The sequence below is a fragment of the Habropoda laboriosa genome, unplaced genomic scaffold (assembly GCF_001263275.1).
Source record: "Habropoda laboriosa isolate 0110345459 unplaced genomic scaffold, ASM126327v1 scaffold257, whole genome shotgun sequence".
In the NCBI taxonomy this organism is placed as follows: Eukaryota; Metazoa; Arthropoda; class Insecta; order Hymenoptera; family Apidae; genus Habropoda; species Habropoda laboriosa.
In genome coordinates, this window is record NW_017100369.1 from 161868 (window position 1) to 178358 (window position 16491).

Here is a 16491-nt window from a genome sequence, read left to right on the forward strand (position 1 = left end):
TTTTCCAGTGGAAATTGCCTCCGAACGCTAATAATTAATCACGTAAATCTACCGGGTGTCTTTTTTTATATAAACATACGGTACTTAACAAAAATTTATTCTTCCGTCAGACTTTTCTTTTATTTCCGCCTGTATAGCGGCAAAGATGAAACGCGTTAATACACAAAAGTCCCAATTCGCCGGCAAACCCGAAAGTCCAGTGTCCCCAGAACTTAACGCGAACGAAGCGTTTAAACGTTTAAAGTATCTCATCAATCTTACTATTTTCACTCGAGCAGCATGTTTATTAGCCGAGCGCAGATCAGCCAATTGGAGCAACTTAACGTTTCCTGTCGCGAAGAACGTCCTTTCAAAGGGCGTCTGTCCCTCTTACGCCAAATTTATCATCGACCACGCAATTTCCGGTCGTCTCACCCGTTCCATTTCCCTCGCTCTCCACTCTTCCTAGACCAAAAAGCAAAAAAAAAAAAAAAACAAATTTTCTCTCGTGTGCGGGAATCTGTAAACCAATCTTGACGACGATATCGAAACACTTTCTCGTTGACGGTTTCGATGACCGTTTATTAGGTCGATAGAAATTGCGAACAGCGTATGCACAAGGTAGAAAAGTGTTTGGCGAAACACTTTTCTACGCGCTAACGGAGACATCGACGCGCGTAATGCCACGATGCCTCTCGTCTGTCTCTTGTTACAGACAGTAACGAGACACTCTGCATTTAGACAGCAGGCCGTTTAACCAGCCGATACACCTCACGATACGTTTCCGGCGAAACAGACATGACACACGAGACGATGGAGGCGTCGCACACGTTCGAACGACGTCGACCTACGTCCAACTCGTCTGTTGCCGGCGCATCCTTTTGAAAAGGCTAATTGAACCAGCGACTTTCACCGCGGCAACCTTCGGCAGACTTGAGTACAGACTGACTACATACAGGTACCTATTAACCCTCTGTAACCTGATTTTTCTTCGTTCGTGAACGTTTCGACGACCAAATATTACACGTCACGATGAAAAATTGCGGTTTGTAATTCGGCATTTTCACGGGAGGAGCAAAGAATCGAGCCATTCGGGAGCTAACGTGATTAATTTCGTCGAGCTATGTTTGGTAGATTTTTTTGTGCTTGAAGAATTAACCCTTTCGCCGCGGCAGATTTTAATGCTGACGGCAAATTTTTAACCACGACTGACAAAATTTGTTATTTTCGCCGCGACGTTATGAAATTCGGTTTATTAGATTAAGGTGGAAGTGCGTAAAGGATCAAATTATGTATTAAATTAAGGTAGAAGTGTACCGAAAGGCTCTAACGCCTATAGGCGCCAATAGCAACGAAAGGGTTAAGCACCAAACATGTGCTTCGATAGTAATTTTGGCTTCCGAGTGGCTCTAAGACTGTGTGTTATATCGAGGTACTGATTACTTGTGTAACAGGTATTAGGTCTACCGGAAAGTTCTGTCCGTTTTTGAATTAAAAGAGAATAATACATTTCCAATGCATTTATTAATATTTCTTGGACAATATAATTTCCATCGTTACTAATGACCTCTTCACAGCGTGATGGTAATTTGTGGATTCCATTTCTGTAGAATGACTCATCTTTGGATCTTGAGATGACATTATCGGACAGAACTTTCCGGTAGACTTAATAATTAGGTCGCTACTTCAGTTTCTGTTTTTTTTTTTAACTAAATTACTTACATCAAAATTACGTGCATGAGTTCATGATCACTCTAAATATTTTTCTTGGTTAAAAATACGAGTTTATTGGTTGCGTCCGTAGGGTTTTGTGGACGCATATATGAGTATCGTGCTGAAAGGGTTAATGCTTAATTATTGCAAATGAAATTGGCTAGTACAGTACATGATATGTTACTTTTAAGTGAGAAGGAGTTATAGAGGGTTAAGTGTGTAAATATGTTTTTTTAATAATATTGAGAACGGTTGGAATTGCAGGTGAAAATTCGTAAAAGTGGAAATGAGCAGTTCGAGGATCTGGATATTGGTCCCATTACTCGTGGCGTCTTCCTCGAGAGTCTACTCGGGGAGCAATATTTGCCCCAGAAAGGAGAAGTGAGTAGTTTAGATATGATTGGAAATTTCTTTATTTATCTAAATTGAGATCAGTCTTTGTTCGAGTTCTCACTGGTAACGACAGGAATTATTGTGACACCCAGTATGTATATTACAAAAAGGAACATTTCTATATTCAAACCACATACGATCCACGTTAAAACATAAACGTCCCACTAGTCACAAAAGGGTTAAAAAAGGAATCATTACTGAATAGAATAATTGTGACACCCAGTATATCACAAAAAGGAACATTTCTATACTCAAACCACAAGTGCTCCACTAAAAAAACGTAAACGTCTCACTTATTACAAAAGGGTTAAAAAAAGGAATCATTACTGAACAAAATTATTGTGACACCCAGTATATTACAAAAAGGAATATTTCTATACTCAAACGTCCCGCCATAAACGTCCCACTAGTCACAGAAGGGTTAAAAAGAGGAATCACTACTGGCCAAAATTATTGTGACACCCAGTGTATTTCTACATTGAAACCACAAATGCTCCAGATTACACATACCTTATTACACTACCTGAAACCTACATTCTTGCAATTTTTTTCCCTCCGAAGATTTTTATCCAAAAGTGAGCCACAAGAAAGGAGAAATGTCGCAAGAGTATTGAACGTAGGTACGAATATCTCTGACACAGTGAGCAAACACCTTCGCAGACGAGCCTTGACAATAACCCAGAGCTGTTAGTTTATTACGCGGTCACCTGGTCCCGTAGCATGGCGTCCCGATAAGGGTATCGCGAGAGAGAGAAGCGGACACTTAATTGATCAAACATTGTAGCTACACGGTCACGTCGATGGAAACGTACAAGGAGCCGGTTATCGTGAACACGTTCACCTGGTGCCTGCAGATCCCGCCCAGGTGCCCCAAGACTCAAACCGAGATCAGGCAACGATATCGCGTTAAGGTGAGTTACACTTGATTTCTTTAATGGAGAAAAGTATCGTTAATTCGTATTTTTTTCATTTTCATCTTTCTACATTTACAAATTTGGCGGGTGAATATTGGACGATCGAAATTAACCCTCCTTAGGCAGCCTGGGTCATTTATGACCCAAAGGAAATTTCACTGTTCTTCTTCTTCGAAGTGAATTTTTATTTTAAATATTTGACTTGTAGGGCTATTGTATAATGTAGTAGAGTTTGGTAAGGGTATCAGAATTTTGTCAGATGTTTCGGAAGCCTGGAATAGTGTGAAAGTAGGCTTGGATGTAAAGGATCCAATTTTCGTAGGAAGAGTAAAATTACTAAACTGGAAAAATTGATTTTTTCAGGAGAGAAAGAATCATTTTGGCAATTAATGCTAAATTATCTTTCTATCAACCAACTATACCATTTATATTTATTCGTTTTGTTCAATTAAAAAATGATTTGATATTAAATGGACAATGTGATTTTCCTCTCTTCTGAAAAGTGAAGTTTTCACAGTTCCGCGACTTTGCCACTAGAACAGCGATATGTTTAACCAGACACGACTTAAACACTATGTCGCAAAGTTGCAAAAGACCATCTAGTCGCACACAATCACCTATTACCCCGAAACCAATGAGAATCTAATAGGAAAATGTTTAGCGAGAACAGCTAAGCGTTTTGCAACAGATCGATCAAGACTCGTGTTTCACCGTGAAATGACACGAGGAAATCATTTCCACCCGGTGAAATTAATTGGAAAGCAATTGATGCTAGCCGATAAAATCACGCCCGGTGCTTACATACTCAGGGGCGGCGCTAGTTTTGTGAAAGACTCTAATTAAACGCGTGGTTTACGTTTGGACTTTCACTAATTAATTAAATTTATATTACAACTTCCCGGTATATGGATATTACGTCACAGACAATTTTCAACCGCGACATAATTAACCTAGAAGTCGTAAATTATCCACGATGGAAACGTGGAAAGTAGTCAATTAAAGAAGCCAAAAGGAGAAAGATATTCGAAGAAAAAAATCTCTACAATACACCAGTACACGTGCATATAACGTACAAAAGAAGAAACGGGAAAAATCTGAAAAATTTCCCCATCTCGACCGAAACGACTTGGAAAAAGGAACCAGTTTTATCCTATGCAAACACTGTTCGCCACAAACAGCACATCGGATCATTTGCAATAAATCCGCCAATGAGTGTGTAACTTTCCACCATACAAGAAGCAATAAAACCACACACAGACGACCGCAACAAAACCACACAAAGGAGAGATCTCGATTGCAACTTTGTGACGCGCGTGCGATTCGCGAAAAACGCACAATGTTGCAAAAACGCGTTGTCGGGTTTGCAGCTTTGTTGTCGCGAATCGTTCTCGAAGAAGGCGCATTGTTGCACGACGCGCCGTTTCGCAACATTGTGCGTTTTTCGAGAACGATTCGCGGCAACAAAGTTGCAAGCGAGATCTCCCCCTTGCAACTTTGTGTCGCGTGCGCGATTCGCGAAAAACGCACAATGTTGCAAAAACGCGTTGTCGGGTTTGCAGCTTTGTTGCCGCGAATCGTTCTCGAAAACGCACATTGTTGCACGGCGCGTCGTTTTTGCAACATTGTGCATTTTCCGCGAACGATTCGCGGCAACAAAGTTGCAAACCCGACGACAGGGTTTTGCAACATTGTGCTTTTTCGGGAGCGACTCCCGGCAACAAAGTTGCAACCCCGACACGCGCGTTTGTTGTTTATACTTACAATACAACTGAAACCTCCAAATATGTGTTCTCTTCTCTCAAATATAGTTACCAATCGAATTCTTAGAACCGTCCACCGATTAACCAGCAAAAACGACACACAGAAATAATAATATCGAAGTTTTGAAACAGTACCGTTCATAATTCTTACCTACCTCTTACCTACCTCAGTTTCCTACAGACGTGCTCTGTCCATCGCTGCACTTTTCATATGCCCATTTGCAGCAATCGTGACACGTAATCCATCAGCATTGAACGTTAGTATTAACATAATTATACACGCCAAAGCTACACTTACTTTACTTTCTTCAAAGAAATCAGACGAAAACGAGGAAAAATCTTCAACATCTTTTACCTCGATCAGTGTCACCTATTTTGCACCGTCGACCTAGCATTGCATTCTATACAAGCGATCATTCCAACACTACATATACGCGAATTCGCAATTACCCCACGTTCGTGTTTCCCTTACTCTCCCCTGCTGTTGCGTGCGATTTATTGTACACACGCATCTAGAGAAAAAACGGAAAAACTCCTCGCAAATTACGCAACGACAATCCGCCGATTTTTTCTTCGCTGCTAATAACATTAAAAATTAATGGTTGTACAAAAAAAAAAAGTTTCTTTCGTCCAATCTCGAGTAACGATCTAAAACAGCGAACGGTATCATTTTCCCTGGTTTTCCCCCTGTCGAAATCTTCGCACGTGTAATTAAGAAAGTTCAAACGTTCGTCTAGCGGAACAATCCGGGTAGGTAGATTTCGCAACGGACGTCGAACACGCGTCGACACGGAATAAAAAGAAGGGAGAGAGAGAGAGAAAAGAACGAAGGGAGAGACGTTGCTTCGTGAGATTTCTTCGGGGCGGAAAAGCTACATTCCTGTCGTCGGATTTTCTACACGACAGACTTCTTCGATAGAGAGATACATTGCTCGATAATTGCTGTATATCGTTGCATTAATTAATTACTCGTAGATCGTATCGATCCGATCGTGATTTCAACCTAACCGTGATTTTCGTTCGCACAATATACATATATAAGTACACGCTGTTGCGCAACAGGCTGAGCCTATGTACGCAACGGCTCTACCGGAAGAAAGTGTGCACACAGCGGTGTGTTTAATGCAAATGCGGTCTAACCGTGGAAAAAGAAAAGAGAGAAAAAAGAAGAGAGAGAGAGGGGGGGGAAAAAAGGAGGTTTCTGTTCTACCGCAGATGTACTACAAGAATGATCTGTAAGAGTTTAACTCTTTCGTAACGTGGACGTACGTGTTTCCGATTGTCCACGATCCAACGAGTAGGGAAATTAGCTTATAGATAAAACGAGGTCAGGTGGAGTACGGTACCCCTTCTAAAAGCTGGACTTTCTCTCTAGGAGGGAAATCGTCGAGACACGGCGAGAAACGAAGGGGTAACTTTGCACGGGCAATGGAACCAGATAAGAAATTTGCCGGAAGTGAGAAGAGTTACTCTTAAATGTGCGATCGTTTCGCAATCGTGGCAGATTAACGCAAGAACGGCTTCGCTGTCTCTTTAAATGGAAAATCGCGCCCACGGGAGAGCATGTGCGTGGATTAAGAGCAAGGGTGTACCGCCCCATTCATTTCTCGCGTTCGGTAAACGGGTTTCTCCGTTTCGAGTGATTTTGAGAAGTGATGAAACTTTATTGAGTTGGGTTAGGTTTGTGTTGGATTTCTCTCGTTTCTTAGGTTAGGTTGCAAATGAATTATGCAAGTGAATTGTAATTTGACGGACTCTATTCCGAATGCTTTTGAGGATTAACGAAACTTCAAGTTAGGTTAGGTTAGTGTTGGATTTCGCGTCTATTAGGTTAGGTTAGGTAAATGGTCAAAAGTTGTGTCGATTTCTGCAAATGAATTACAATATGGCAGACTTTGTTCCGAATGCTTTTAAGGATTAATGAAACTTTATTAAGTTAGGTTAGGTTAATGTTCGGTTTCGCGTCTATTAAGTGAGGTTAGGTAAGTGCCCAAAAGTTCTGGCGATCTCTGCAAATTAATTATAATATGATAGACTTTGCTCCGAATGCCTTTGAAAATTAATGAAATTTAAGCTAGGTTAGGTTAGTGTTGGATTTCGCGTCTATTAAGTGAGGTTAGGTAAGTGCTCAAAAGTTCTTGCGATCTCTACAAATGAATTATAGTGGACAGAAAGTTGCAAGCACTTCAGACGTCTCGTTTTATTAAGTAGGATACAAATTAATTCGATATCTATTTTATTTACAAAAAATCGAAAAATTTACTGTTTCGATATCCAAAATAATCTCCTCTCCCAAAAACCCCCTCTCTAGAAAAATCGCGGTTCTAAGCATCCTCCGTGCTTCAAACTTCAAACAAAGCATGCTTCAAAAATTTGCATAATCCTCTATTTTCCCCTTACAAATTCGCTAAAATGCAACCTTAAACCCGCTACCTAAATTCCCCACAGCTAACAACATTGAACGGCTAATCATCCTTATCTCGAACAAATCGACCAACAATCGCAAAAATTTCACTATAACATAAGAATCAGCTCAGAGTCCATTCAACGTGTTTCGAATCGCCGCGAAACATTCCGACACTTCGTCGAATACCGATCTAACAAATACGTTAGGCTACTCGAACGGAAAGGTGATAAAACGAGCACCAAATGTGTAGGAAGGTGTAGAAAGAGAGACGGTGAGGCGTTACGGCTGACAATGAGAGAGCGTTACTCGCCTGAGAAAAGATTCGAAGCATCGAACGCGCGCCATATATCGCGCGTTGCCCAAGTCTCTCACGGCTAGAGCGGATTTAATATTTATTGCGTAGGAACATCGCGCCGTATTTTGCTCCGTATTACGCGGGTACCAGTTGCGTAACGCAGAACAGCGTGGAGGAGAGAGAGAGAGAGAGAAGAGGACTTTCGAATAGCGAGAATTTCGCCTGGATGCTCGAAAATATTTGATCATAGTTTGATGGATACCGGCGGTGGCTTGGTTCCGCTCAACACTCGCCCATTCCGAGTTTCATCATCGATGAGTATAGCTTGTTCCTTCGAAACGATGGAATCGTGGCCCATCAGAGGATGTAACTGATAATGTAATAATAGTGTTGAAGAGAGAGAGAGTGAGAAAGAGAGGGAAGGGTGAGCGGATGATGGCTTTGTAGAGGAAGGGGATGTTGAAGAGTGCTTAGACTGCGCGACAGGAATTTCTGCTGTCGTGAACATCGCGGGGATTTACGTTGATACGCTTCAGGATTTATGAAATGGAGATTTATAAGTGTGGGGTCTTTTTTGGGGAAATTAGGAAGTTAAAGGATTTCTGTGGTAAATGAAATAAGGAAGATTTGTGATTCTGAGGAAAAAGAGTTCTCCGCGCTGAGGTATTCGTGAAATAACACATTGAGAAAGCGGTGTTTCCTTGACTAAAGGATTTATGAAATGAAGATATAGATAAGTAGTGTTTTTCTATGGAAATTAGGAAATTAAAGCATTTCTGTGGTAAACGAAACGACGAAGATTCGCGTTTCTGGAAAAATATTCCTACAATAACAAAAATTAAGGAAACACTGTCGTCCTGAATAAAGAATTTACAAAATATAGATATAAACATGAGTTTTTTTTTTTATAGAAAACAGAAAATTAAAGCACTTCTGTGACAAATGAAACGACAAAGATTCGCGATTCTGTGGGAAAAAATTTCTCAGCGCCGAGATATTCGCGAAGCGAAATAAAAAAATAATTGAGAAAGCAGTTTTGCCTTGAATAAAGGATAAACAGCTCACGTTTAGCATTGAAACATGCGGATATTAATCAGAATGATTCAACCCGAGCAACGTCGGAGATAGTAATGGGAAGCGTGTCTAAGACAATGCGAGTGGGGAGCCTTGAACGCGTTTCAAAGTGGAGCTACGACGCGTAAACCGTGTCCCTTGTCGGGTGACGTGTCAAAACGCAGAAAGAAACAGGCACAGTTATCTTGGAATTTTTTTCCGAAACAGCTAGAAAATATCTGTGTAACACTTGGAAACGTTCGATACAGGTGAAACAAAAAAAACAAACACGAGGGGGAATACGTAAGAGAAGAAAGAACGGCGACATAACGGCCACACCGTGGTGACAGTAATCGATATCTCGAGGCCAGTCGACGTTTTCTTTTACGTATAAAAAGGAACAACACCCGTTAATTGCACAACTTTTAGGCAATTACGTGCTTGGAAAAAAAAAGGAAGAAAGAGAATCGATAGCTGTGGACAACGAAACGAGCCATTAAATCGACTTCTCGTGAATCTGTAGAAAATGGTGAGAAGCCATTATTTAATTGGACTCCGGAGGAAGAAACAAGTGTTACGTAAAGTCTCTCCAGTTGTCGCGTCTGTGCCACTTTCTGCTGCCTGGCTACATCATAAATATTGTCACAATTACTGTCGCCATTATTAATCATGTTAATCTTGACCTGTCTTAATTAATTTTATTCTTCCCACCGATCGAACCTGTCAGCCAGTTGCGCAACACAGTTAACAGGAACGTTTTCTACTCGTTCGTTGCAGCACAAAGAATGGTAAAACCCGGCAATTAGCTAATCTGCACGGTGTAATTTGATATATATACACCTGAGGTAAATTCGAGGTGATACATACTAAGTACCGAGATAAGTAACAAGATAAGAAGACATTCTCTGTGGTCGCGGTGGCTGAGCGCGTAGTGTCTTTGCTTGTCAGTCTGAGGGCCCCGAGTTCGATTCCCCGATAATCTAAAATTATTTATCGTCGCTTTGTAATTTCCATTTCAGATTTTTCTTTCGAACTTTCGAGTCGAATGGTCATTTTCCACTTTAATTTCTCACAAATTTAGTTTAGAATTGAAAAAAAGAACGATTAATTAGGTCAAGATTATCTCTGATTTACTTTGGTTTCTATTACAGTTGAATTTCCATCTCTACTCTACTACGGTACTTATCATCACAGTTTACTCTGTAAAAAACTTATTAAGTTGAGTTTGTAAATTTCCAGTGAAGATCACCCCAATTTGCACCATAAAATATCTCATATTACCCATACAAAAAGTTATCTGAATTTCTACCTCGTTCCATTACGAATTCGTCTCAATTTGGTGCACGAAAAATTGGCGTGTGCCTCGTACAGTCGTAACTCACGCAAAAAGTAAATTTTCAATAGGAAAAAGCCTCATCCTCGTGCAGAATTGCGTGAATAACACGTCCGGAAAGGAAGCGTGTTAGACAGTGCGAGATTATACCGCGTGCAATGCCACCGCGTCGATTGCAACTTTAACGACTGTCATTTGAAAATATCTTTATCAGACATTTCCCTCGCTGAATTGCAGAAGCAGAAAAAACCACTCGGAAAAAGAATTTCCTTCTCTTTATACGGAACTTAATTAGGAATTTCTCTTGTATAAATTGGTCAGAGGTTGATATATGTACTCTCTCGTAACTACGGAGAGAAACTTTAAACCATATCTAGAGTATAAGTTAAAGGTACATATACATATATACCACAGAAAATCTTACAAACTAGCTACGTTGAAAAGACATGAATTGTAAGAGCGGCGCGAGGGAATGAAAACACACACGCGATACATAATATTACCACTATGGGTAAAACTTTCAAGAAAGACGGAAATCGTACAACGTTGAGAGATTACGTGCGTCGACTCGATGCATGAGATCGTTCGAATGATCTATGAAAACGGATACATATTTCCCGATTCGTGGAATGGCTCTGATTAAATCTAACCACTTCGTCGATACATGTTTCGAACGTTGTTGCGTCGTATAAGTGGACTTTGACTGGTTGGACAGGGACGGTTGTGAAAGAGATCCATCGCGCAGCTCTATGATATCGTTAATTGACACATTAGTGAATCTCCTATCAACGACGGAATTTCACGATGACGCATTTGTCTCGTCTAACAACGTGAAAGCTGTGACTTCTTCATTAGTTTCTAGAGAACATATATATTTCTCTCTCCCTATCTCTGTGGGTTTATTAAAGGTTTAAAAAGAAGCGGTTCGTTACGAATAGCGAAAGATACTGCAATGATTTATCTGACGTAGAAACCCGCTCGATTTCCATTTTCAAACGTTGCTCGAGAGAGAGAGACTTTTTTTTTTTCTTTTTTTACCCTACACCTAGGACACACATGAATCCTTCACTCGCGTCCATTCACACGTAATAACCGACTCGCGTAGATTAATCCGCGAGCCATTTACTTGCATAACGAGTTCCTCCTCTTTTGCCAAGTCGCGGCGAGAGAAACAGAGATAAAACTAATTGCAACATTGCTGGGACGTGGCGGAATCGATGGCGTCACCGGTCTACGTTAATCGACTTTATCATCCCGTACGATCTGTCGATAGTGTCAGCCGCGCGAAGAGAAAACACGCGCGAATATTTCTTCCGGGAAGGAGCGCAACAAGGATGAACGACGCGACGGTATGACATGCAAAAGTATCAGATATACCAATCTCTACCAGGCTATTGTTTCGTTAAATACACGCAATCGGAGACGTCGTTTCTCCCTTATTTAAGCAACGAAGAGTTGCATCTCAGTTCATTTACATTTTGTATTGACATTTCGCAGACGGTCAGCTGACTAGTTTAACCAGTTGTATTTAAATGTCTGGTTAAATTAGCTGCTCGTAGTTTGATTGGCGTATTAAATTTACACGTGAGCTCCAAAGGGGTCCGAAATAATTCATTTCAATGTCTAGCAGCCGTGTCTCGTGTCTATGTAGGTATATCTATGAATAATTGCGACCTTACGAGCACCACGGTCTTCCAAATGTGACGTAGCAATCGGGCGGTGTTAAATACCAAAAGTATACTAATTAAAATTGTCGTTCTTTCGATTTTCTCTCTTTCTCTCGAGTTTCCCCCTTTTTCTCGATTTTCTTTCTTTCTCGCGATTTTCTCTCTTTCTCTCGATTTTCGTTCTTTCTCGCGATTTTCCTTCTTTCTCTCGACTTTCCCTCTTTCTCTCGATTTTCTTTAGATTTTCTCTCGAGTTTCCCCCTTTTTCTCGATTTTCTCTCTTTCTCTGGATTTTCTCTCTTTCTCTCGAGTTTCTTTCTCCCTTTCGATTCTCTCTCTTTCTCTCGATTTTCTGGACTTTCTCAGGATTTTCCCTCTTTTTCCCGATTTTCCTTCTTTCTCTCGACTTTCCCTCTTTCTCTCGATTTTCTTTCTTTCTCTCGACTTTTTCTCGATTTTCTTTCTTTCTCTCGACTTTCCCTCTTTCTCTCGATTTTCTTTAGATTTTCCCTCTTTTTCTCGATTTTCTTTCTTTCTCTCGACTTTCCCTCTTTCTCTCGATTTTCTTTAGATTTTCTCTCTTTCTCTGGATTTTCTCTCTTTCCCCCTTTCGATTCTCTCTCTTTCTCTCGATTTTCTAGACTTTCTCTCGATTTTCCTTCCTTCTCTTGATTTACTTTCTTTCTCGCGATTTTCCTTTTTTCTCCCGATTTTCTTTATTTCTCTGGATTTTCCTTCTTTCCCTCGACTTTCCCTCTTTCTCTCGATTTTCTTTATTTCTCTGGATTTTCCTTCTTTCCCTCGACTTTCCCTCTTTCTCTCGATTTTCTTTAGATTTTCTCTCTTTCTCTCGATTTTCTTTCTTTCTCTCAAAGTTCTCACTCTCGATTTCCTCACTCTCGATTTTCTCTCATTCTCTCGATGTTCTCTCCTTCTCTACCTTTCAACTAAGGAGAGCTTGAACAGGGACAAGGAAAAATGCAGGAAAAATGAAAGGATTACGGTTAGGCGCGTATATACACGATCAGGTAAAACGATCCATCGAACGTCCGAGCAAAAGCGGAGAACGCGACTATGTACATAGGAAGAAGTAGAGAGAAGTATTAAGGTAGTAGGTACGTGTAATTTACAGTGGTGGACGTCGGTTTTCTCGCGCGTATCCACTTACGACGGATTACGAACGAAACCGTTACACGTTTACAGGCGTCCTCTCCTCTTACTTTCGTTTCCAGCTGCCTTGCTTCTCGATTGGCATCTCGTTCTAGATGGCCACCTTAAGAAAGTTGGGATCTTTTCCAAAGGTCCAATAGCACCGGTGCCAGAACGACCTTATTCGATGGCTCGCGCGGCCTACTTTTTCTTCCCTAATCGTTTTCCCGAATATCGTGCAGCCTGCAGCTTGGACGTTTATTGAATTCACGGTTAGATGGGCCCATTCGAGAAAACTGCTCGTTTAAGTGAATAGATTCTGTTTAAATTAAGAGATTCCCAAGGAAGAACTTTCATTTTCTCCTTCTGTTTTTAATACAGTTAATAATTTGAGCGTAAAGTTTAGTCATTTTTGAGCACAGTGAATTTAATAATTTGAGCGTAAAGTTTAGTCATTTTTGAGCACAGTGAATTTAATAATTTGAGCGTAAAGTTTAGTCATTTTTGAGCACAGTGAATTTAATAATTTGAGCGTAAAGTTTAGTCATTTTGAGCACAGTAAATTTAATAATTCCAGGGCAAAAATTTAGTAATCTTTGAGCACAGTAAATTCAATAATTTGAGTGCAAAAATTAGTAATTTTTGAGCACAGTAGATTTAATAATTTAAATAGACATGTGCTCCACAGGATCAAAAATTATTTATTTAAAATCCAATAATTTCTAAGTTCAGGTAACTCTTGGAGCACCAAAATTCGTGTCTTATTAAACGAAACCATGTCGAACAAAACCATATTCGACAAATTACCCAAAGTTTCACGTTACACAAAGGCTCCCGCAATATTGAAACCGGTCTTGTATGAAAATTACCTTTACTACCAAATAAGAATATTGCATTAAAGAAATTTTAACCGGTAAATACTTTAATTCGAAATGTCATTGGCAGACAGAGATAAAGAGCAGGGACGTGAACGAATGCTGCGAAGGCTACAAAGTGATCTCATCCGACGACGAAGAGACTGGCATCAGGTGTGTGCCATTTTGCGAAAAATGTCTGTCAGGTGTTTGCATCTCTCCGAACCAGTGCCAATGTATACCTGGCTACAAAGGCGACAACTGTGACACCGGTAAGGATCTTCATTTTTCTTAATTCATCTTAATTCAACAATTTTGATCTTTTCTATCTTCGAATTTTTTCCTGAGTAAAGTAAACCGTGTAACCTTACGTATGTACTTATTCTCCACGCGAGAAGAGTACGAAACTTAACGAACAAGATGCATGTATATTTCACGCTCGATGAAACAAATCGACCTTCCATGATCAGAGGAACACGCATGCGAGGCAGTGAATAATTTTCACGCGAGTCTGAAATCGGTGATTCGATATTCCCTTTCGCGGTTTGGAACGTCACTTGCACGTCGAATATCGGTTTCTCAAGGAAAAGAGGGTGGAAAGAGAAAGTAATTGCCAAGTGTACGTTGCAATTAAGGATTTCGCTGAAAATCTCAGGGAAAAATGGAAATTTCACTATCAGAGGAAAACGAAAGTTTCATTATCAGAGGAAAATGAAAGTTTTATTATCTGAAAAGTAGGAAAATTTCACTGTCAGAGAAAAGTAATAATTTAATTATCAGAGGAAAATAAAAATTTCATTATCCGAGAAAAACGAAACTTTCATGATCAGAGAAATATAGGAAATATTTCATTGTCAGAGAGAAACGAAAATTTCACTATCAGAGAAATATGAAAATTTCATTATCAGAGGGAAATAGGAAAATTTCACTATCAGAGAAATATGAAAATTTCAGTATCAGAGGGAAATAGGAAAATTTCACTCTCAAAGAAAAATAAAGATGCAATTATCAGAACAAAATGAAAATTTCACTATCGAAGAAAAGCAAAAATTGAATTATCAGAAAGAAGTGAAAATTTCGCGATCCCGATCGTTAATAACGCCACGATTCACCGGTATCCGCTCCATTTTATTCGCAGCATGTCCACCAGGCACGTGGGGCTCCGAGTGCAAAGAGAAATGCAACTGCGCTGAGGACGTGTCTTGCAATCCCGTAAATGGACACTGTGTGTGCCCACCAGGATTACGTGGACAAATGTAAGACCGCATCTGTAATACGTAGATTTCTCTCTGTCACCGAGAGAAAACAACCGCTGTGACAACGAAATATCTAAAGTACCTTTTTCTTCCTTAATGAAATAATAATGCACGCGATAATTACTCCCTTCCTAATTACCCTACCTACTAGAAAACCAATTACCAAAGACATTATAAACGAGAAGTGCGAAAAAAAAAAATTGTCGACAGAACGAAAAGAATTCATCTTTCGACAAGTTCCCATTCTTTCTCACATGTCACCTTTACAATGCTATTATGGGTAAAACGACTGGATTGAGTAATGAGTTTGTACGAGGTTCTTTTAACGAGTGACAGGTGTAATAACACCTGTATAAAAACACGTTTGATTAATGACAACTAATGATGATGTGTTTAACTTTGTCCAATTGAACTCATGTAAAACTGTTTGCTTTCGACATTTCACAATCCTTTCTCAACTCATTCTCCAAATTTCTTACTTATCCAACGATCAAACCTGCCCCAAATTCACCTGAAATTTTCTTATCGATATTCCAGCGACCAGCGACGAAAGGGTTAAAAAAATCTGTCTCACCTATCATAAATAACGCTCCCGATAAAACTCCGCGAACGTAATCATACTGATTAGCAAACCCAACGCAGAAACGTACTCGAAACAACCTGTTGATTGAAACACTCGCCTAATAAGAGGCCTGATAATGGCACACGCGCGTTTACCATCGCATGGTAAACACGTGATTACCGTTTTTGCTTCAGGTGCAACGAGTCGTGTCCTGGTGATTACTGGGGACCGGAATGCGCGTTTCCGTGCGACTGTAAGAATTATTCATCGAACAAGTGTCACTCTGAGACAGGTCGATGTATCGTCGACGATGCAACAGAAACGAGAGAAACGGGGAACGAGAAGAACAGCGTTGCTGTGAACTTTACCATACATTTTCAGATAAACGAGGAAGAATCGTTCTCGAAAATGTTCGAAAACAGCACGGAAGGTGAGAAAAACCGTAGGATTACGTGAAAAATGAGATATTTATTCGTGGTGTGATGTAACTGTTGGTCGAAAGTCTCGTAGTTTGAGGACGTAGTACGGTTCGAGCAAATATTTCAACTTCGTAGAAATTTACTGGAAAGAGAAATTGATGTTTGGGTGAGAATTGTATTTCTCGACGGATTTTTTTGTTGCTTTTTGAAGTAGCTGTTGGTCGCGAAGTATTTGCCACGGCGAATAATATGGATAGAACAACGAGACCGGAAGAGACGAGTGTGTCGAGCTCGGATGAGTCGAGAATTAGGACGCAGACTCAGGAGGACGGAAACTCGAGTACCGCGAGGCCTGTGATCGTCTTGGTTTCTGTTCCGGAACGTAGGAGGAATTTGGAGAAGGACCGGGGAAAATTTGGTTTGAAGAATACTTTCGTGAGACACGTGGGTGATAATGGGAATCTGCATAACGTGGTACAGCAGCCGAAGACTGATTACGTGAAGAACGTTCATAAAGGTACACATCAAGGTGAGTGTTTGTTGGTGGGCTAGTGAAATGGGGAGTATTGTGGAAATTTTTTAGGGATTTTTTGAGGGTATCGGAATGAAATTTTTGGTATACGATTGTTATGGTAAAATGTGTGGAGTGTAAAATATGAGGGTCATTCGATAAGTAAATTTCGCTACCTTTCATAAGTAGGAAATTAAAATTTTTGAAGTTTTCTACTTTCTTAATT

The 16491-nt window shown here is 40.1% G+C and overlaps 1 protein-coding gene across 1 annotated transcript in view; it reads left to right on the forward strand.

The window, feature by feature from the left end:
- Positions 1 to 1978: 1978 nt before the first annotated feature.
- The window catches only part of LOC108574770, a 15848-nt gene continuing 1335 nt past the window's right edge, over positions 1979 to 16491 (forward strand). Inside the window, exons 1-6 of the mRNA XM_017937410.1 lie at positions 1979 to 2073; positions 2870 to 2996; positions 13609 to 13789; positions 14656 to 14773; positions 15530 to 15765; positions 15984 to 16271. Coding sequence (XP_017792899.1) covers positions 1979 to 2073; positions 2870 to 2996; positions 13609 to 13789; positions 14656 to 14773; positions 15530 to 15765; positions 15984 to 16271 — 1045 coding nt within the window. The remainder of the gene's footprint in view (positions 2074 to 2869; positions 2997 to 13608; positions 13790 to 14655; positions 14774 to 15529; positions 15766 to 15983; positions 16272 to 16491) is intronic.